Below are 23,468 nucleotides of genomic sequence, written 5' to 3' on the forward strand. Positions count from 1 at the left end.
GTCCTATCTTTGCACCTCATATTTGCTCCTTTAGGTGTGCAATATAGGAAAGTTCTCAAACCTCATCTCTTTACAATCTTCCTATCGTGCTGCATTGTATCCCCGCCTTAGCATCCTCACCCCACTGTGATGCTGTCTCTATTTGTAGGCATTTATTGTCGTTGTTGATTATTGTAAAGGTACTGGCATGCCTCTACCCTCACACGATGGCTATGTATTCTGTTGCTGTTTACAATACTCTGATGCCCTTTCTGCCCTAGCCATCACTTTATAAGTACTCACAAAAAGTGTAATCATTTCTTTTTTTAAATAAAGCATAATGAAAGATTGTGGTTACTGGATCACTGAGTATTCATCGTCGTCTTTCTTATTTTGAGGTAATTTAACACACAGCACATCTTCTATGCGTTATACAATATTCAACAGGAGAATATGAAAAAAACAAAGGTTTTAATGTGTGTTGTAGGACATTTTGGCTTCTTGAGGAGACTGCATGAACAAAAATAACTGATATTTTGAATTGCCCGAGTGTGTGATTCCTGAGTATCTGTGGCCAATGCTGGAACAAAGTAAGAAAGAATGTATCAAATGTTGTTGATGCGAAGTGTACCGTAAGAGGAAATTCATTAATTTACTCGGTCTTGTATTTATGACAAATCACAACAAAATATTGCTCTCTTATTTGTTCTCTAAGGTTTTCCTTTTGAAGCATTGGCAAGGCCCTATCAGCTATGCACTCCAGAGCATACTTGCTTCTGGAAAGAGAATACACCGAACTCCAAGAATCCAACATTTATGTAAGTATCATGGTCACTTATTTTGTTAATTTACCACTGACTATTTTAGTTTTTCAAAAGCCTAAGGCAGAGAAAAATTGTAATGTCCTTACCGTAGAATTCTAATCTTCCCATTTGAGAACAAGAGCCCATTCTTTGCAAAAGTATGGATTACGTTTGGTTTAATACTCATATAGCGCAACATTCACCCCGAGGGCTACCTTGGCGCCAAGACCAACTCATTGATCCAAACAGCCTACTATAGCCCATGTCGAGGTCAGGGTGTTAAAATAGGCAAGGCGAAGGTAGCATCCAGAAAGCAGCCAGATTATACAGTAATAAGTCATGTGCAATATTTGGAACGCATCAGTTATCCAGTATTATTTCATACTCTTAGTGGATATGTCAGAATAATGTTTAGGAATTTAGGGGCATATTATCAAGGACCTGTGTTAAAATTATCGCTGTTTTATCGGCAGGAAACTGCCGATAAAACGGCGATAATGGGCTTGATAATGTGCCCTTGTTAATTCCCATGGAAGCCCATGTTAACATCAGAACATGGGCTTCTATGGAAATAAACAAGGGCGTATTATCAATCCCATTATCGCCGTTTTAACGGCAGTTTCCTGCCGATAAAACGGTGATAATTTTAGCACCGGTCCTTGATAATATGCCCCTTAATGTGCTAAAAAAATTGTATCATTATATTGACTAACACAATATAGTGAACGAGAGTACATATAGTAAAATATAGATTGTCTTTACTGTATTCCACATTTACATACCTTTCATGCTGGTTAAAGTACATATGTATATGGAGTTCAGAATAGTAAATCTATGTTTTCCTGTATATTTATCTTCATGATCTTGTGGCCGTCGATATTCTTGCTACTTTATTTTTCCAGCACTATAATTAAAATATGATATGCTAGAGTTATACAATGCCAACTTCCTACTGTGGTTAATATGTTAAAGGTTAACCCTTTCATTTTAGAATACATTTGATCATGTAGGTTAACTTGTGTTGAAGACTGAGACAATGAGCTTACTTGAAACTTCAATAGTTGACTTTTTATCTAAAGTGCAACGGACATCATTTTGTCAGACTCGTATCTCCCGTATTTACTGAGCACACGTGTAAGACTTAAAATAAGTGAAACCAGCTTAACGTTGTAGTGCCTCCTTTAATTATATTTTTTTAAGTATGAAAAAATGCATTAAAACTGAGATAATAAAGAAAATGGCCAAGCTGGCACAGGTCATGACCTTTTGAGCTGCTCCATAACCCACGATGCAGAAAAATAAAGGTGTAATAATTGGTAATAAATGTGTTCTAATGCCAGAGGATCAAATAAAGCTGGACCCATCAATATAAATTAAAATAAAATGCTCCAGGTTTATAACCTGAGCTGGTTAAACCATATGATAACTATCATTTTTGGTCCACCAAATAAGGCATGCTTTACTTAAATGTGACTGAAAATCTGCTTCAGGCAATTTGTAAGCTTTCCTTTAGCACCTATCAGATCATAAAAACGTATTGCTAAGATCTTCTTGATAATGTGTCCGAGACTATGGGCTAAGGATGAATATTCATCAGCTTGATCTTTTTCTAAGCATGGATTATGTAGTCGACACCATTGCTAAATTAAATCTTAGCCTGTCTTTTTTTTCCTGCTGATTACCCTTGATGGTGCGCGCACTACCATGCGAATCTCCTTGCTCCAGTTAGAAAACCTGGAGGTCCACCTTGCAGAACTAAGGTAGGTGTATAAACTTCAGCCTCACCTTCACCAGCAAAACCTGTGGAATCTCAGTATTCAGCCCTAGCCCAAATTCAAGCCAGCATCTCAAAATGCTAAATATCTGCTCATGGACCATCAGAGGTTATAACAGCTTCATTCCTCATCTGACTATGTACAACACCAACGTACCTTTAATATAGTCTGCTTACAAAGAGACCTGGCAAGTGAACTCAAATCCCTGGTTCGATTATATTGAGTATCAATCTCCAGCACTAAGGTCGGCTAAGGGTGGTCGTCCTTCAGGTGGCTTCTCAATACATGTACATAATTAACTGGGTCATCACCACTATCTTGGCCGGGTGATTATCATATTAAAACTTACTGTATCGACTTAGCAAAACCTCCCCCTCAGTTCCGTGTTCCTCGCAAACATATCAATAAAATCCAATCCGGATAAGAAAAGGGAGACAACTGAGTATTTAATTGACATATTGAAACCACTTTGACCCCCAACTTAAACTCTGCATGGCTGCTAGTGGGTGACTTCAATGCTAACCTGTTAGTGACAATGAATGATCAAAAATGGCTTGATATTGAAGATAAGTTATGGAAAATTCGACCATTAAATGTAACTCTTCCAACTAGAAGCTCAAAGCTCTGCATTACACTAACAACTGCCCTGAACACCCTAGGTTTGCGATCACTGAGTGGCAGGAGCACATGCGACCAAGGCGCAGCTTAAAATCACATGTTGCACCAAAGATTGGCAACCTTTGAAGATTTGTGGATAACGATTCAGCATTTTCCCTGCGTCATACATTTTAAAATTGACCATATCATCATAATTGATCATGCTATATTGTCCTGCTCTTTTCCTCTGAAAACCGCCACCTTGCACAAATAAATCATGCTGGATATCAATCAGAGTGAACATTGTGTGTTGTAGACTCAAATGATGGTATGATTGAGCAAATGCAAGAATACTTACAGTCCCCGAGAATAGGATTGCAACAATTAATTGAAGGAAGGTCTGAATTTATTAATAGTCTATTAAAGATCCTTCCCCTCCCCTGTCAGGTCCTCAGGCACATTGCTCTAATCCTCCTTGTCCTTCAAACAAAATCAAGATTTCTTACTGGTAAAATGATACTTAACAGATGTATAAGGGCAGTGTGTAAGTATATAGCAAACTTAGCCCTGAAAGAGGAACTTAAAATCGTACGCGTCCCATGTATGAATAAAAATAGCAGCTGCAAGATGTGCAATGAAATGCCATTTTCCAAGCAATACAATTAAAGGGTTCTAAAACATTTTGGCTCAGGGTTCACAATATGACAAAGGGCCAGCAAAAACGAAAATATATGCTAACCATCCAGATGCTGGAATGTTAATTCTAGCATCTGGATGGTTAGCATATATTTCCTCACTGTATGTTGACTCTCTCATTCCACTGCCTGTGCCAACGATTAACCAAGATACAACTGGAGCTCGTGCTCCCTGCCGAGCATTTACAGAGGATATGGTTCCTAATACCTGGGCTGGCACCCCTGGCCCAAATGGTCTGCCAGCTACCATTTTTAAGACTGCAAAATCAGAATGGGCAAGTTCGTGGATCCCTCTATTTAATCATTATCTAACCTGGGAATCCGGTACTAGAGAGTTGGCAGGGTTCCCTCCTAGTTCAAAATCATAAAAAGGATTCACTTAAGAAGCAAGAAAATGTCCGTCTCATTGCCCTATTAGATGTGAGGGATATTGCTTTGCGAAAATCCTGAACAAAGATCTTGAGGAATGGGTAAATCACAACAAAATTATCGCAGCCACACAACAGGCTTTCACTAGGGCAATGGGGTGGAGGTCAATATGGTATGTGTAACGGCACTGATCAACCAGTCGATTAAAAAGCGTGCAGCTCCCCTTTTTAGTGCATTTATTTATTTTGCCAAACCAGTCGACAAAGTGGTTGGAGGTAGCTTTGGGTCAAACAATCAACTTGGCGCATTCCTTTGCATTTCTTGACTGATATCATGAGCCTTTACTCTAATGCGTGGGAGAAAGTGAGAGTATCTAGTAAATGGTCCACATCCTTGATAATCTACACAAACAGGGGCCAGAATCTGGACAGCATTCTGGCCCTCTTACTTTTAACACATTACATAAAGAGTATGCTGTTCCCCAGATATAATGTGGACAACGTGTTAAAGAGGCAGGAGGAGGGGAATCGTCCTTTTCGCAACTAGAGACCTCTTACTTTTAAACCAGTACCAACTTCAATGACCACCTAAGCTTAGCTGAAGCTTTCCCTCACTAAATTGTAGGCAGAAGACTTCACCTATTGCAATACGTCGATTATACTATCTTTTTGGGCCAAACAGGAATTGGATTACAAAGATCGCTGACTAGCCTGCAGATTATTGCAAAGTCAATAAGTTTAGCATTAATTTAGCAAAAGCTAAGATTCTAGTTTTCAGAAAAAGGAAGATCAAGTGCTTGACAAGGGTCATCAATGGTCAGAAAGTTGAAAGAACTTCGAACATCAAATATCTTGGAGCATGGATAAATGACTGAGGTCTTCCATCTGCACAAATTGAAGCATTGGTAACTGCGCAAATGCTCTCATCTTTGCCTTTCAGTGCCCAGACCTTTCCACAATTTGCAAAGATATCAAATGCAAACTGATAACTTCTCTCACATATGGCTCTTTTGTTTAGGTTGGTTGGATCTTCTTGGGTGCCCTGTTACTGTACCTGAATATGCTCCAGCCAACTCCCTCACTCATTGAATGACATGGAAATGAAGAAAGTTCTAAGTGCAAATCAGCAAGGACTCATTAGCTTAACATCATAAATATTCCGTTCACTACGAGCTAAAGTGAAAACTGTGCCTAGTGCAAACTGATATGCTGCAGCAGATAAAAACAGATCATATAATGTATTCAACCTTTAATATGATTCAACAGCAGAGTACAAAATAGCAATACAGTACAAAATAGCAATAGCCAATATGGTTTTGAATACTAATTGTATGAACCACCTTCCAGTTCCCTGCCTACTAAATAAAAAAAAACTACGCCTTTGTGCAAAGATGGATAATCGCAGTTTACTTCCCTGTAAACTAAAGTGCGAACTATGCCTAGTGCAAAAATATTATATCGGGGTTGTCCCGTCATAGATACCTATATTTCGTACATTTCTTACACCCAGGAAGGACTAAACCATAATTCAGTGAATACAAAATACTTAAGTAAGAATAAGGCTCTGTGGACATGTATTAGACGGCCTCCTTACCAAAAATCCTAACACAAAAAAGAAAATAAGTGAAAATCCTTTGAATATAGTAACTCACATGACTGTACTAAAGATCACAGTCCGTGAGCTACGCAATCTTTCGGATGGTTCAACAATTCCGGCTATCTCAGGGGGGCAACAGATATAACTTTTACGAACAACTTCTACAAAATACGACCAGGCCCCCAAATCTAACACATATCACCCAAATTAAGGAGAAAGAGTGCCTTAGTGAAAATTGTAGCAGCTTTTATCTATTCTAACAGAACTTGGCGCATTCCTTTGCATTTCTTGACTGATAGATATCATGAGCCTTTACTCTAATGCGTGGGAGAAAGTGAGAGTATCGAGTAAGTGGTCCACATCGGCGATAATCTACACAAACAGGGGCCTGAATCTGGGCAGCATTCTGGCCCTCTTACTTTTAACGAATTACATAAAGAGTATGCTGTTCCCCAGATATAATGTGGATAACGTGTTAAAGAGGCAGGAGGAGGGGAAGGAAGAACCTCCTTTCAAGTTTATAAACCACTCTAATACTTTTCCCTCTGGACTGCTTCTAAGTTTAGCTTGATGACACTTCTAGAATAGAGCATGAAAGAAACGTGCCTTAGTGCTAATAAATAGACCAGCAGCTTGCTAACCTATCCTTACAATGTCAGGACGGGAGAAGGAAAGGCTCATGTATAATTACAAACCACCCACATGACTTTCACTCTGGACTTTCTGAAGTACATTTTGCGCCTCTTCTAGGTTGACACATAGATGGAATTGGCCCTTGAACAAAACTTTTAGTTTTGATTGCTGCACCATTGAAGCCTGAGCGCCAGCTGCTTTAAATTGTTGAATTAACCCTAGAAAGTCTCTCTGCCGGTGGGCCGCTGCAGTGGATATGCCTGAAAAGACCCAAATCTAGGTTTCATCAAGAAAGATTTCTTCTGAATTGCCTTGGTAAGGACACTTTCCTTAATGCAGTAGTCCGCAAAGTTCACAATAATTGTGCGGGGATATTTTAAATTAGTAAGACGCTGAGCGGGGACCTGGTGCGCCATCATGAGGGTAAGATCTGCAGGAGCATTCTCTAGAATGTAATATTTTAATCATAGTTTCCATAAACTGGAGAGTACTCTCATGACTCCCCATATTTCCAGCTTCTTTTGGGATATCCATAAACCTCAAATTTGATCATTTTGCAAAGCTTTCCATTTCATCATTTTTGTTCTGAGAGTCCCACAACCTTTTTTGATTGATGCTGATATCCTTGTCCCAAGCAAGAGAGTGATCCTCCAGTTCAGATACCCTTTGCTCAACCTCTTGTATTCGCTCCTGCATCTACTACATAAGCTTGTCTATTTGGTTTAATTTTTGATGTTGTGCCGCTGTTTCTTGAACCTGAATTGCCTTACTATCCCTGATTTCTGCCAAGATGGTAGGGATTAAGATTGACATGATATGCTCGCATCAATTGAACTAGAGGCCTGCTTAGGCAAGATAATTGAAGTGGTTCCCACATCTATTTTTTTCTCTAGCCATGTCAGAACATGCATGCTCATCGTTTCCTGCAGGGATTGTTCAAGGACTAGTCTTAATGAAGACATAGATGTAGTCAGGGTTTGATATACTATCAAATGAATAGGGGACCGATCCTGAGTGGACACAAATGCCAACCATGGTTGGGATTTATATGTCTCAGTAGCTTTTACTGCCTCAACACAAATCTTTTGAGGCTTTACAAATAGTGGATAATCCTTCAGCACCCAAGAAGAGAGTTAGGGGGTGACCGTGAGGATGGTGGGTACACCTCCCCTTCATGGTTGTTGGCAGGGGCCGCTGGGAGATGGATCAGAAGCACAGAAAATGAGTAGTGACGTAACTAAGATTTCTTTCTGTAAAGTTCATTCAATTTGTTATAGATAAGTAATAGTCAGACAAAGTGATGGAGGCGGCTATTAAGACTAAGTCCTGGCAAACCCCATGATGCAAGAGGTTAGGATTGTCTCATGAAATGCCAATGAGATGCTAAATATTGCATAAACATCACGCTATGATGAACTGGTTGTAGCCAGAAGTTATTTTTCTTCAGGAAACTCACTTTAAGGATACTTTTTCTAAGTCCTTCATTCCTAGAAGATATTCACATTAATCTATTGCATCAGCAGGGGTTGACCTGAGTAGATTAGCAATTTTATTGGCAAACACTATTGTTTGGCAAGTATGGGATGTAATCAGAGACCCTAAAGGGCGATAGTTGTGGGTCAAGGTGTCAGTCATGGGCAACTCCTTTAAACTTGGTGAATTATAATGGCCCTATCAGAGACGACACGGAGCTATTAGTACAATTACACAATCTGTCAATGACAGCTGAGAAGCCAATGATCTGTGGGGGCGATTTCAACTTCATTCAAGATTTAAGATTAAATCCCTCCAAGGGGCAAAAAATCAACTTAAGCCTTGTACACTAAAAGCCCATGTAGCATTAAAAGACCATTTTTCACTTACTGAGCCATGGCGTACAGAACATTCACAAAATATTCAATATACTTGCTTCTCGCAAAAATGTATCTAAGCCTCACGTCAATTAAGTGGAGAGGAGCTAATATCCGTACCAATGCGTTCTCAGACTATTCTACAGTATTGCTCCAATTTCAATTCAGCGCCCATCAAAGACTCTTTACTTTCTAACCTGATGTGGTTAGAAAATACTAGAACTTTTATTAATGAGTTTTTTTTATAGATCAACCGAGGTACAGCCGTCGACTCACTAGTGTGGGAGTCCTTCAAGACTGCCTTTCGTGGCAATGTTGTAGCTTATCAGACCTTTAGCAACAGAGAGTACAATACAATACGGGAATATGCAGATGAGAAAAGAACAGCTAGCCAGAGCCATGCAGGAGCTGTGAGATTTCTTTCTAATTGAGGAGATTAATAGTCTTAGAGAGTTCCAACAAAAAACTTATGAGGAAACGAAATTATTGTCAAATTGATTGCATGGTTGACAAAACTTAGAAAGATTAAGCAGGCAATAGGTATGATTGAGAACCCAGATACTTGCCTTACAGTTGAAGTAAGCAGTGAGATCACTATCGAACTGTGTATGAAAAAACTTAGATTGTTCCAAGATCCAGATTACAGCAGTTTTTCAATACCCTTGCATTACCGCTAGTTGTTAGGGAATAAAGAGAGTCAGTCCTGGAGGAAATGCAGGCTGCAGAGGTAGCTTGTGTACTTAAAAATAAACCTTACGGCCAAGCCTGCAGTAGCAACATATCCCCACTGAAATGTTAAAATTTTTTGCCAAGGAACTGCTTCTCTTTTTAGTTAGTTTGTTTAATCCTTTTAGGAAGGGAAGGGCTGTCCCCAAATCTTTCAAAGAATCAGACTCTCCTTTGATAGTTGATATACTAAACAAAATTTACAAAACAACTGGCTGCTAGATAACTAAGGGGAAATGGTATTATATCTCGGGGGGGGGGGGTTGCCATTAATCCTGGGGTTCCGCAACATTTCAAAGGATGGCCTTTCTATCTAGGTGGTTGGTATACTATACCCCCAACATACTGCATAAGATAATAAATATAATCCCCAACCACTGTTTTCGCTGCCAATTAATGGGGTGGTGGATTGTTCTCATGTCTTTTTTACTTGTCCAGCTCGCCATGATTTTTGTGGGAAGGTATTTCAGGAACTAACTGATTTCGCCCAATTCCTAATAATACCTGAAATCACACTACCACTATTTTGCTGTTCTTCTCTATTATCAGAAATATCAACAAAAATGTGCAGCATTTGGTGTTCATTGGCATCACAGTGGCCCACAGTTTATTATTGCAAAATTGGTGAACGACAGATTCCATTGTTGGATCACTGGCAGGATGTCGAGCCGAGCAGACCCAGATAAATACTGGGTCAAAAGACATTTTATGTGTTTTACTATATTTCCCCCTAAGGACCTCTGTAGCCCTCATCAACGTATATTCAAGACCCACAGCTTAGGCTAAAGAGTCACAAACGCTGGAGGAATTATCCAACTTCCTAGGCACTATTATTGATCAGCATATGCTGATCCTGGGTGGGGATTTCAATTGCCAGTTTGAACCACTGGCGGGTTTATACAAGGAAGGGTTATTTGAAGAGGACAACTATTGGATAATCCCTGAGACTAGCTGTCCACCAGTCAAAAAATGGTCTCCCTTGGTGATCCACATGAACTGTCTCATGCTTAAACACTCCCTTAGAGCCTGTCATGGGAGAACGACTTCCGAAACCTTCAACAGTTATACCTTTTATCAAAATGATCGGGGTTCCCTACTTGACTACACATTTAATTGAGTCTAAATCCTGGGAGAGGGTCTTAGATTTCAGGGGTGACAATATAAAGGAAAATTCTATAGATCCTAGGTTGTCCATATCCAACTGCAGGCGTCGGGCGTCGGGCAAGATAGACAGACTTTAGTCAATCTCAAGACAGATTGAGTGCACTCTACGAAGCCTTGGTCCCAGTGCTCCAAATGGCCTCCCTCTCAAAAAACCAATTGGGGGGTGGCGTTGATTTGGAGAAGGTAATGAGAACCACGCTTAGCTAGAAGAGGTCACATTAGATTTCTTCTATCCGAAAAAAATAAATAGAACAAGGAAAAAACCTCCCCATCTGTGGTATAATGACCAATGCCGTAAAACTTAAAAAGCTCTGGTACTATCCATCAAGGCCAATGATCGTCCGTCAATTAAATTAGCAAGGACGATATATAAAAAGGCAACTGTAGAAGCAAAGAAAACATGGGAAACCGAAAGGTGGGAGGATCTGAAACATGCTTTGGGAGCAAGGAACATGAGGTCATTCTGGAGAGTAGTTAATCTGGATAGCTCTGGGCCGAGAAAGCCGGTAGACCCTAATTTGGGTGAGGAAGTTTGAAGGGAGCACTTCCTATCCCTCTATTCTATAGATGACACAGTGGTCAATGGCCCAGATGATGACAACCCGTTGGGGGTTGATCCCTTTGCTGCCCCAAGGGATACTAAAGCAGACACTGATGTCCAATGCAATGCAGTTATAACTTTAAAAGAAATTAAGGGAGCTCTAGCAAAAATTGAACCCGGGAAAGCCCCGGGTTTAGACAAAATCCCAGGGGACCTTTTTCGCAATGAACCCTCTGTTTGGGCGCCATATTTTTGGGTTCTCTTTAACACGATAATACGGGGTATGAAGATACCACGTAGCTGGGCTGGAGCCGAAATAATTCCGATTTATAAAAAAGGGTCACCACTTTTACCAAGTAATTATAGACCAATTATCCTGATTGACATTTCACAAAAGATTTTCGCCCGTGTAGTATTTTTTTTAGACTGTTACACTGGAAGACCGTGTCCCTGGAGGGTGGCAGCCTCTACTTAATATTCGTCGACCTCCGGTCAGCCTTCGATTTGGTCCCTAGGGACAAACTCTGGTCAGTCCTTTATGAAATGGGGGCCCCTTCACAAACAATGTATCTTTTTAAGCTACTACACGAGGAAAACTTTGCGCAAATCAGGTACGGTAAGGATGGGAACCTTACTGCACCAATTCCAATCAAGCGCGAAGTACGCCAAGGCTGCGTGTTAGCCCACACCATGTTTAGTCTTTTTATCAATGGCCTAATAGAATACTTGGCAACAGCAAAAGATCTCGATGCCCTTAAACTAGCCTCCCGCCCAATATCTGCAAAGATGTTTGCGGATGACACACTGCTGGTGTTTAAATCCCCTATGGGGATTCAGAGGGTTCTTGATAAATTTTAACTTTTCTGCAGACAAAGGGGTTTGGAAATAAATCTGCAGAAAACCAAATTTATGGTGTTTAACTGCCCTAAAAGTACTAGATCTAACCCCATACTAACCGGGAAACCCCTAGAAAGAGTCACCTCTTTTGATTATCTAGGGGGTAACAATATCAGAATCAATGGATTGGGGGGCCCAAGTTAAAAAAATCAGCTCTCAAATTAACACAAGCCTCAGGTGGCATCATGAAGGTCTTCTGCAAATCTAATCAGAAATGATTGAGCCCGGCCATTGAAATCTATAAAGTACAAGCAAGGGGCGGGGCACTATATGGTGCGGAGCTCTGGGGGCATGTAAACCACATGAATCTCACCCAGGTAGAGAACAGCTTCCTGAGACAGTTAGAGAATCTCCCAAAGAGAACCCCACGTATTCCCTTACGCCTTGATCTAGGTCTTATAGCAATCACGGATACAATAGCCTTGAAACCCCTACTCAACTAGCATAGACTCTGGGCTACACCAGAACTTTCATCGTATAGAGAGGAAATAATGCGCTTGAGAGGGGAAATAATGCACGAGAGGGGCTGCGAGACTCCAGTGGTTTGCTTACATCAAACAGTGGCTGGTTCGACTTGGATTGGGCGAGCTGTGGGACCATCCAGATATCTTCAGTCCCATCCTCCCTAGGAAAGTAATGAAAGCATACTTTGATGAGTTCAAATCATCCCAACTGCATAGCTGCTCCTGAATTGGCAGACTAACCTCAGTTTTCCTTGAAATTAAAGATAGGTATAGTTTTGAACCAATTCTAGATTAAATCAAACCAGCAGCGGCCAAGAAGCTATATCTCCAGTTCAGATACGGGACCATCCCACTACGATGGTTTACTTATAAATGGGGGGATGTACAAACCGCAAATTGTCCTCTGTATTGAGGAGACTATTCTGCATGTTTTATTCATCTGTCCTGCGTACCAAAAAGCAAGGAAACGATGGTTGGTCCAGATCTGTAAGAACCTAGGCACGAGATGTTGCTCTGAGGCTCTCAGGATGCTGAAGTATGATAGTAGCATTCCGATAGGGTATTCAGTAGCAGGGTTCCTACACTCTATATGGCACACACGCCGAAAATATCTGAAAGCGTGAGTGAAGAGACATTGGGCCCTCTCCCATCTTGTATGTGATTCACTTCAACTGGAGCAGGACATCAATTATACTATATGAGTCTGTTATCTTATATTAGGTTGCACTGAAACCATAAAAATATAGAGCGTGGTAGGATATTTTTAATTCCTGGGCTCAACGTTTGAGGAATATTAGAGTAAAGGTCATCCTCTTTTTTAGCATTTTTGTAAAATAAATGTTTTTAGGTAACTTATTTATTTATTTATTTAGTACATTTGCACTTCCCGAGTATGAAGTTCCATAGACTGCCACAAACAAATCCTAGCTATTTGTACTTTTCTACGACAAATCAATATGATCTGCATTCTCTTCCATTTTTTATTGTCACAATTTTAAATGTATTGTTATGTTTTATGATTGTACTTTTTGAGGTTATGTTAACCGAAATAAAGTTTTTTGTGATGATGATAATAAATATAATCCCCAACCACTGTTTTCGCTGCCAATTATTGGTGTGGTGGATTGTTCTTATGTCTTTTATACTTGTCCAGCTCGCAATGATTTTTGTGGGAAAGTATTTCAGGAACTAACTGATTTCGCCCAATTCCTAATAATACCTGAAATCACACTAGCACTATTTTGCTGTTCTTCTCTATTATCAGAAATGTCAACAAAAATGTGCAACATTTGGTGTTCATTGGCATCACAGTGGCCCACAGTTTAATACTGCAAAATTGGTGAACGACAGATTCCATTGTTGGATCACTGGCAGGCCAAAATGTTGAGAACCAAAGTATTTGAAGAAGCTTTTGCTAGATGGGTGGGTGCATTTCGAGATTTTAAGCGGTGTGGGCAAAATATTAAGTCCAAAACCACAGCTCCTTTTAATTTAGATATCTGATATAGGTGTAATGCGAGGGTAAACATTCCAGCAGGGCTTTTATCCTAAGAGGCTTTGGGCACTGTTTTGCACTTTATTTATATTGTAGAAGAACGTCTGAGTCGTTCTGACACACTGTGTACCAGACATTTTCCCCAGTCGGCTTAGAAATGGATGGATTAGGCAGATATTGTCTGACCGTTCCATTCGAAGACCTTGCACTTTGCTGAATCTGGTAAGATTCTTTGGGGGGTTTTACCTTAATTGCATGGCCACTGTAGACCGAACTGAGAATATGGAAATATTTATTTTATTTTCTATGTGATTTGATAATATCTTCTGCTCTAGGGACTTTTCTTGTGTGATTGATTCAATGAATTTAGCTGCTATATGTCATGTATTTGTAAATTTGATTTGTGTTGACTGGTACATTTTATTCTGTGTTAGTTACATACTGCTCAACAAAAATAAAAACGTTTTTTTTTAAAGTTGGTTAGATCTTGTGCACTGCCAATGCTACATACTTTCATTCCACCACTTACCTGTATGGTTCAGGCCCAAACTCGCCATAAGTTTGAAATGGAATGCTAATATGAAGTGCTTAATGCACGTTTTCTTTCTCTTTGTACTAAGCTAGCACCAGCTGAGCCAAGTTCCATCAAGCAGCTTCTGTGGGACATTGCTCAATATGAAAAAAACTCAGAATTGCACAATTTCTACCAGGCTTCGATCGACCGACTTGCAGCCAGAGAGCTTATCCAAACTGCCTTAGCACAGAAAAAGCTATCAAAAATACTGCTGAAACAAGCCAGGCTATTGTCAGCTCATAGTGATCTACAAGCCATTCATACTAAAGCACAGGATTATCCAATTGTGGATTTGTATCCACCGCTAATCCTGCCCTGTTTTAATCTTTGGTCACGTTCTCTGCCTTATTTTGCCATAGGGCCAGAAAACAAAAGACACACAATTGCAGAACATATCAAAACATCCACCCCGAGCCAAGAGATCTGGGTTAAATCCATCATTCTTTTGCTCACCATGCCACGCCAGTTTAGACCTGTCAGGTTCTCCCTGTACAGGAAACAAGCATCCTAGGACTGGTTTCGGGGTTTCAACCCTCATCAGCCTGGATAGCTTGAATCCAGGGGTACAGTGAGCCTGGGACCCACGTCTGGCCATTCCCGGCGCACTCAGGGCGAGAAAGCAAAAGACACACAATTGATGGACGGTATGCAGAACAAATCAAAACATGCACCCCTAGTAAAGAGATCTGGGTTAAATCCATCATTTTTTTGCTCACCATGCCACCCCAGTTTAGACCTGGCATCGGAAATCAGACCTTGATGTGATGGAAATAGTACTTGCCCTTTAATTGTTTTTGAGGCGAAATGTTTGGGTTTAATATAACTTTGACTTTTTTTGTTGTTGTTGCTATTTTGTGCCACGGCCTTTGTATGTGCATGATCCATCCAATCCCGGAATCCCATTTAGTGGTTTGTAGTTGTAGACGTCGAGGGGAATAGCATTTGCACTTTAATTGCATGTGAGGTGAGATGATGGTATGTAACATGATCCTGGCGCAATTCCTTACCTCTCCTTATAAGGCCGCAAATGTTTTTGTTTGCACTGAAACTGCTACCATGGGCAGAGTTTGACGCCAATAGCATTTGCACTTTAATAAGATCTGGACCGGCTGCAATTCTTTCTATGCTATTGTCTTTTTTTTATTGTGTGCCTTTTATTTTTAGGCTATATTCTATTGAAGTTTTTATATTTGCATCAGGTAAACGCAAGCACTGACTTTCTTTTTTCTTGCCAAAAGATTCTGAGTACTATGCTATATCATATTGATGTGTTCTTTTTATCTGAATTAGCTGGTGACTGCTGTTGTGATGCATTTTATCATATTTATATTTTGTTTTTCTCTTAACAAATGATTTTCAATGATTTTGATTAATCGTGCAAAGAAACAAGAATAACTAAATCTAAATCTCAGTATTCCCCAACTCTTCTCTGCATGCTTGGAAAACTGTTGGAAATCATCAGGGTTCCTCAGGGCTGGGTATCAACAAGATCACTCTGGGTGCACAGGTATCTCAAAGGAATACCTGGGGATCAAAAAGATCAATCTCCGTGTGCACAGGTATCTCAAGGGAATACCTGGGGATCCAAAAGATCACTCTCTGGGTGCACAGGTATCTCAAGGGAATACATGGGGATCAAAAAATCACTCTCTGGGTGCACAGGCATCTCAAGGGAATACCTGGGGATCAAAAAGATTTCTCTCTGTGTGCACAGGTATCTCGAGGGAATACCTGGGGATCAAAAAAATCACTCTCTGGGTGCACAGGTATCCCAAGGGAATTCCTGGGGATCCAAAAGATTACTCTGGGTGCACAGGTATCTCAAGGGAATACCAGGGGATCAAAAAGATCACTCTCTGGGTGAACAGGTATCTCAAGGGAATACCTGGGGATCCAAAAGATCACTCTCTGGGTGCACAGGTATCTCGAGAGAATACCTGGGGATCCAAAAGATCACTCTCTGGGTGCACATGTATCTCAAGGGAATACCTGGGGATCAAAATGATCACTCTCTGGGTGCACAGGCATCTCAAGGGAATACCTGGGGATCAGAAAGATCACCCTGGGTGCACATGTCTCTCAAGGGAATATCTGGGGATCCGAAAGATCACTCTGGGTGCACAGGTATCTCAAGGGAATACCTGGGGATCACAAAGATCACTCTCTGTGCCCAGGTATCTCAAGGGAATATCTGAGGATCAAAAAGATTCCTCTCTGGGTGCACAGGTATCTCAAGGGAATACTTGGGGATCAAAAAGATCACTCTCAGGGTGCATAGGTATCTCAAGGGAATACCAGGGGATCGAAAAGATCACTCTCTGGGTGCACGGGTATCTCAAGGGGATACCTGGGGATCAGAAAGATCACCCTGGGTGCACAGGTATCTCAAGGGAATATCTGGGGATTCAAAAGATCACTCTCTGGGTGCACAGGCATCTCAAGGGAATACCTGGGGATCAGAAAGATCACCCTGGGTGCACATGTATCTCAAGGGAATATCTGGGGATTCAAAAGATCACTCTCTGGATGCACAGGCATCTCAAGGGAATACCTGGGGATCAGAAAGATCACCCTGGGTGCACAGGTATCTCAAGGGAATATCTGGAGATCCAAAAGATCACTCTGGGTGCACAGGTATCTCAAGGGAATACCTGGGGATCACAAAGATCACTCTCTGTGCCCAGGTATCTCAAGGGAATATCTGAGGATCAAAAAGATTCCTCTCTGGGTGCACAGGTATCTCAAGGGAATACTTGGGGATCAAAAAGATCACTCTCAGGGTGCACAGGTATCTCCAGGGAATACCTGGGGATCAAAAAGATCACTCTCAGGGTGCATAGGTATCTCAAGGTAATACCAGGGGATCAAAAAGATCACTCTCAGGGTGCACAGGTATCTCCAGGGAATACATGGGGATTAAAAAGACCACTCTCTAGGTGCACATGCATCTCAAGGGAATACCTGGGGATCAAAAGATCAGTGTCTTTAACCCTGACACCGCCTTGCATGCTTCAGGTAAAATCCCAGTGTCTGCCGGGAGCTGAAACTGCACTCCCATTCCACCTCTGCCCAGCCTCACCTTCTGACTATGCTGGAATCAGACAATGACTGCCACCATCCTATCCCTGCATGGTAGAATTTTGCAGCTGGCAGAGGATACGGCCATCCATTTGACACTATCGCCATCTGCACCCCATCTTGAAATAGGGTCTATGGTGCGACTTTTAGAGTTCCCCATAAAAACTTCTTTTTATGGGAATTACAATCCAAATCCTAAAAAACACTGAAATTCACTGGTGATGCTTTGCTATGCAACTATATTGTCTCCTCGTGAGCTGCCAAAGATGGGGTTGAAAGGACTAGCAAAAATACCATTATAAAACAACAAGGATGTGTATGGTCTCTCTACCCTGTTCGATGTGGTCTCTCAATAATGTTAGCCCAGTAGATTGAAAGTGACACAAGCACAGGTCTCATTCACAAAGATGAAGGAGCTCCTGATCAGGTTAGGGGCAGCAACAATAATTTACCATCATATTCCTCTTCATCAATCGATAGTCGTCATCCTCACCATTCCAACCTGCATGACCACCTCACTTGCAGTCAAATTGAGGATGCATATGAAATGTTTCTCTATTGCCTCCCCAATAATAAAAGTTCATTAAATAAACCTTTCAGTGTGACATATTGCATATATTGGTGCTGTATCAGTAATTTAGGAGCTGCTAAACTGCATGAAAATATTTTAGAAGGTTAGCCTATAATGTTTTCTATACCTTTCTAGTAGACCTGTAATCTCATCACACCTGCATTATTATCTTTTCATTTCAGGGCATTTCTGCAACGCCTGTAAATGACAATTTCCTGGAATGGATTGCCAAGGTGCAGGGTCTTAAGGATTCACTCTGGGAAGGTGTGTACTAAAAGAACAGGACATTCTTGCGTTCGGGATTGGGAGAAATGGTCCTTTATAATGAAAATGACCTGTGCGTTTCCATAATAGATGAATATTATTATTTAGGTCTGACCTAACGGTGCAGAGCACAAAAAATATAATACGGATGTTCTCTGAAATGACTACTGGCTCTGGCAGACGTAGTGTGTTCTTTGCGGTGGAAACCAAGTACCAATACTGGGTAGTGAGGGGAAAAATACCTTCGCCTGTACTGAAGGAAAAGCATACCCTAAGCCAGAATTTGCAGAATTTGCAGAATGGCTGAAAAACTATTTTTTAAAAAAATCCTATTCCAGTGTCTCATGAGAAGAAGCTGGGTAACAACAGTTCTAGCACAAGCCCCCGCTGGCCGGTGGGCGGGGGCTTGTGCAGTGCTTGTGAATCTGCTAATCTGGGCACTCAGGGTCGGACAGGGTTGGCTCCTCCGCTAGGTGGAGGAGCGTCACCCCACTACTATTTGAGCAGGACAAATAAAATGGTAATAAAGTAGGTATTATCATTTTATGTTACACAGTTTTGGGGCTGGGTCAGGGCAGGGCTGGAAGCACGGGGAGGGGATTGGTTTGCACACTCCAAAATGGATGACTGCTTGGCCGGCCATTTTGGCCCAGCCAAACAGTCATGCACACTTTGCATATTACCCACGAGGCTGCTTCACACAGCCTGGTGGGGAACATGTCCAGGCCTCTAGTCCCTATCTGAGCGCCGATCTACGGTGCTCAGACCAATAACAGTGCTGCATTGCATCTTTCTGATTGGTTAGGGGAGCCTGTGTGCCCGGTACTCTCCGGAGAAGGAGAGCAGAGACGCAGCCGGCCAAAGATGTAAGTGGTATTTTTTCAATGTTTATTTTGTCCCCCCCACACCCGCGGCTCCCTACCGACACCCCCTCACACTCACATCTCAACCCTCATTCTCTGCCAACCGCTACTGGAGTCGGACTGGCTGCCATAGCAATCAGGCATTGCCAGATGGGCTGGTCTGTGGGCCTGTTTTATTGTCATGCGGGCTAGTTTTTTACTGTTTATTTCCCTGGTATTACCATAAACATTGCCTGCAGCAAGTACAAAAGCATGCAGTCTCCCATTCACTGCAAATCATCCATACAGCTAGGGTTGAAACATAGCCGGTTTCTATCAGCTTCACTACTATTCCTATATAAAAACATGCAAAATCACCATAAACCGGTATTTTTAACCTTTGTCTTTAAATACGTCAAACAGCAAATGTAAATAGAAAGCTATTAAAAATGAGTTCTACAGCTGTGTCACCTCAGGCTAGTGTTTTGGAACAGCTGCATTTTCTTCAGACTGTGAGACGGCACCAAAATGGAGAAATCTAGCTCAGTCCCTTGTACAGCACCGGCGGTCCTAGCGGGGCAGCAACAGCAGCCTGTGCTGCAGTACTGAGCTAGATTGCTTTTCTTTGAAGTTGTGGTGCCGCATTGTAAAAGCGCGTCGCAGCCTCAGAGTAAGCAACCTTGCTCTTACGATCATTTCCTGTGCTAGATACACTCTCATTCCTTCCTTTGTTTCCGCTCCCACACACAATTAGCTTTTCCAATTGGCAAAGGGCGTGGGAGTAAGGGATAGAGGCACCCTCGCAACCTTAAAGAGGCTGGTGCAAATGCATTTCTTTCCATGTCCATCAACTTCTTCAAGGTCGTCTTTGTTCCTGTGTCATGGGTGCAGAAGAGGACTGAGGTTCACCAGAGTAGTGCAGCAGGCAGTGTGTCCAGGTATGTGGTACCTCACAAGGTTTGCCATCTTTTTTTTGTAATAATAGTTTTTTATTAACATAATCAAATTACAAACAGGCAAGTATCTTTGTCACATTATGTTGGTGCTGCACACTAAGATGAGCTGAATGCAGGATAACAGGGTCCAATACTTGCAAAGTTTATCAGTTCTTTAGTTCAATCGACAGTAGTACTGCACAAAGCAACATCTGAAGTAGAACACATAAAGAATTACCATGACATATTTTGGGCCAGTCAATGGTAATAGTTACCAGACAACAGTTCTGGTATAACCAACCCGCCTTATAGCTTCCATTTAGATGTAGAGCACTCTTCGGGTGTAGTTCTGTGTACTGTACTGAACCAAATTATCGTAAATCGTCAATGCGTGTTTATCTCCTAGGTTCAAGGAAACAGGCAGTCTTTCTGAATCCCAGCGTCAACCCTCCCCCGCACAATTGGTCAGGGGTGGTATGCTCATGACTAAGTTGCTCCAGCCGTGCCTGCGCCATTGCGTTCCAAGCCAGCAAGGCATCTTGCGTTTTTTCATCTTTTCTGGTCCTCGGTATGCCTCTTCCGCCACGCCCATTCTATCAAGTCTTTTGTTGTACATTGATTCTTCTTGTAATATGGCTGACTGTAGTCTTTAGTCCTTCCTTAGTGTTTTCACCTTCTCAGTCTTCCTGTATACCTGGAGTCAAGTTTGCAAGTTGGACTAATTGTTCACAACCGGGACAAAGGTCCCAGGTGAGAGTCTCGACGGAAGGTCCACATCGGGGACAGAGGTCCCAAGTGAGACTCTGGATAGTAAGTTCACAACGGGGACGAAGGTCCTGGTCCCATGTGAGTCTCTGGACGGTAAATCCATAATGGGGACAGTGGTCCCAGGTGAGAGTCTCGGTGATAGGTTCATTACGGGGACAGCGGTCCCACGTGAGACTCTGGATGGTAAGTCCACAACGGGGACAGAGGTTCCAGGTGAGACTCGGGACGGTGAGTTCACAATGGGGACAGAGGATCCACGTGTGACTCTGGACGGTAAGTCCACAACGGGGACAAAAGTTCCAAGTGAGTGTCTGGACAGAAAGACCACAACGGGAACTGTGGTCCTAGGTCAGTTTGGACATGAAGTCCACAACGGACGCAAAGTCAGTAAGCCCGTACTTGGGACAAAGGTTCCAAGATTTACAGCAAGGATGGACGAATCCATCTTTTGGAGTGAAAGCTTCAAGAAGGAAAATGATTTTCTTTACATCGCTTGTGATACTGCTCTTAGTAATTTTCAGGAGTACCTACGTTTGGTATCTTCTAAGTTTATGTAAGAATGTGGTATCTATAAAGCATGAAGGCGTTTGTTGAACTCTCTATCTTCAACTCAGAGCGTAAAGTGTTGCTGGACGGAAACAGATTTTGAGAGAGTGGACTGTCTCTTCCTGTTTTGCTGGTCAAAGACAGTTTGGAGGGAGTGCACTATCTTTTTCCTGTTTTGTCAGTCTAAGGGGAGTAGGTAGTGGTGATGCCTATTAGTTGTTTTAAGTGTTGTGTCTCACCTCACACTTCACTTTTACACTCTTTGCCCCAATATGCTCTTTTGCCTTCATGAAGTAAGAAATTAGTTCAAGTCGTCTTAGACCTCCTTTCTGTTGTTATTATTATTGTTGTTGTCTCCCATGCATCAAGCTTTATTTTTATGTTTGTTTCATTTCTTTTCTGTAAGGAGGGAGATGTGTTGTACATTGATTCTTTTGTAATATGGCTGACTGTAGTCTTTAGTCCTTCCTTAGTGTTTTCACCTTCTCAGCCTTCCTGTATACCTGTGTGTGTTCTAACCTGACTAGTGTGTTCTACCAGTGTCAGTTGATGGTCTGGTCAGCTGGCGAGGTTGTGTACTCAGCTGTGTCCTACAATAAATCTACATGTAATCAACTAGAAGTATCCTGTCATCTATGACCATCCTATTTACAACATCTTTCTCCCAAGGTTCTTTAGTCGGGGTTGTGAGCTCAGCCGGTGAATCTCTATGCCTCCTTTTACCATCTTGAGGCCTAGTAATGTAAAGCGCCTGCACAGCAGCCGTAGGATTCCCACCTTTCCCAAAGATAAACACCCGTCATTTGTTCATATTTAAAATTTCTGCAAAGCCCACACATCATACTAAAATAGAACTTTAAATAAAAACATATTTTTTAATTTTTAACATGGCCCTCTCTCTTTATTTACTTTAATTATCAATCAGTTCTCGTTTAGGCAGCACTAGAACACATTTGAAAGTGCTTTTTTGGGGAAACAGCCACTACAACGCTGGCATTACATCGCGATGCCATGACAACGCGGTTGTAACAACGACCTCTTTGTTACCACACAATCCTGGTACTAGGCAAGTCATTACATCGACTTGCAGTAGATGGCGTACTAACATTAGAAATAGTATAGTTTACTATTCCAACACCTTCCCTACTGTTACGTAGGCTGGCGTTGGAAAAGTAAATTATACATTTCTAATGTCAGTGTGCCATCTACTGCAGTCGATGTAATGACTTGCCTAGTATCAAGATTGTGTGTTAACAAAGAGGTCGTTGTTGCAACCGCGTTCTAATGGCACGCGATGTGATGACTCACGTTGTAACGAGACATATTCGCTTTTTTGTTGTAATTAACGATTTAGGCATCTCATGATAAGGGGAGAAATACTTGCTAAAATAGTGGTGATGCCAGTGAAAAAAAGCCAGGTGGCAACTCTTTGTAACCTCGCTCATTGTGTGCAGGCATACATGCCAACATTTTCAAACTTGGAAGTGGGAGATTTTGAAAAAATATCAGGGTAATGGTATTTTCCCCATTGGCTTATAATGCAACATGCAGTTTTACGTCTGACACTCTGAAGTAAAGCTATATTTGGCTTTAAAATAGTGAGTCTCCTGCCTGAATCTGGTCTATGTGTTTTTTGTGCTGGGCCTTAGAAGCAGCAGAGTTGGGGGGATATGCTGAGGGGAAGCTGTGCTCATCCAGGTGCCGGGGCAGGGTTTTGGAATACCTTGCATAGATCTTTCAATGCCCAGCATTTTTCAGGGAATAATAACAGCAGGATAATTTTAGTGGTTAATACAAGTGATGGAGAGATCAGTGTTTTGTCTAGTCATGGTTTTGGATAATCATAAAATAACATAGAGGGTTAATGTTTCTGCTGCAAATTACTACGTGTAACCTGTATATCACACAGCTGTATTATATGTACATAGCTCAGCAGTGTACTGCTTTTGTCACACAGATACTTTTTAGATCTCGCCTGGAGTTCGCAGCGCGCATGCGCTGCTCTCGCAATGCGAGGGCCTTTTGGAATCAATACGGATTCCAGATGTGCACACGGATGGACAGGATGCTTTACTCGCGGCGTGAGACGGACGCACTACTTCTTTCTCAGGTCGTGCGACATCTTGTCTTCTCATCGCTCCTCCCCTCAGCTCAGTTTGCCTCACGCTTTCGCTTGTTCTTAATTTAGTTCTGCCTAAGATTGCCAAAACAATCTGAATATTTCCTCAATGTGTGCATCCTATGATGACTCAAATGTTCACACTTTTATGTCAGCTTGCTATGCTTCAAGGAAGCAGCTTATTTAG

General features: G+C 41.7%; 1 protein-coding gene across 1 annotated transcript in view; it reads left to right on the plus strand.

The window, feature by feature from the left end:
* Positions 1-692: 692 nt before the first annotated feature.
* The window catches only part of UBE2U (ubiquitin conjugating enzyme E2 U), a 198,554-nt gene continuing 175,778 nt past the window's right edge, over positions 693-23,468 (plus strand). The window contains 2 exon segments of the mRNA XM_086925322.1: positions 693-797; positions 17,990-18,071. Of these exon segments, the coding sequence (XP_086781448.1) occupies positions 732-797; positions 17,990-18,071 (148 nt within the window). The 5' untranslated portion in view covers positions 693-731.

This window comes from Lissotriton vulgaris, chromosome 1_1, assembly GCF_964263255.1.
Source record: "Lissotriton vulgaris chromosome 1_1, aLisVul1.2, whole genome shotgun sequence".
NCBI classification, from domain to species: Eukaryota; Metazoa; Chordata; class Amphibia; order Caudata; family Salamandridae; genus Lissotriton; species Lissotriton vulgaris.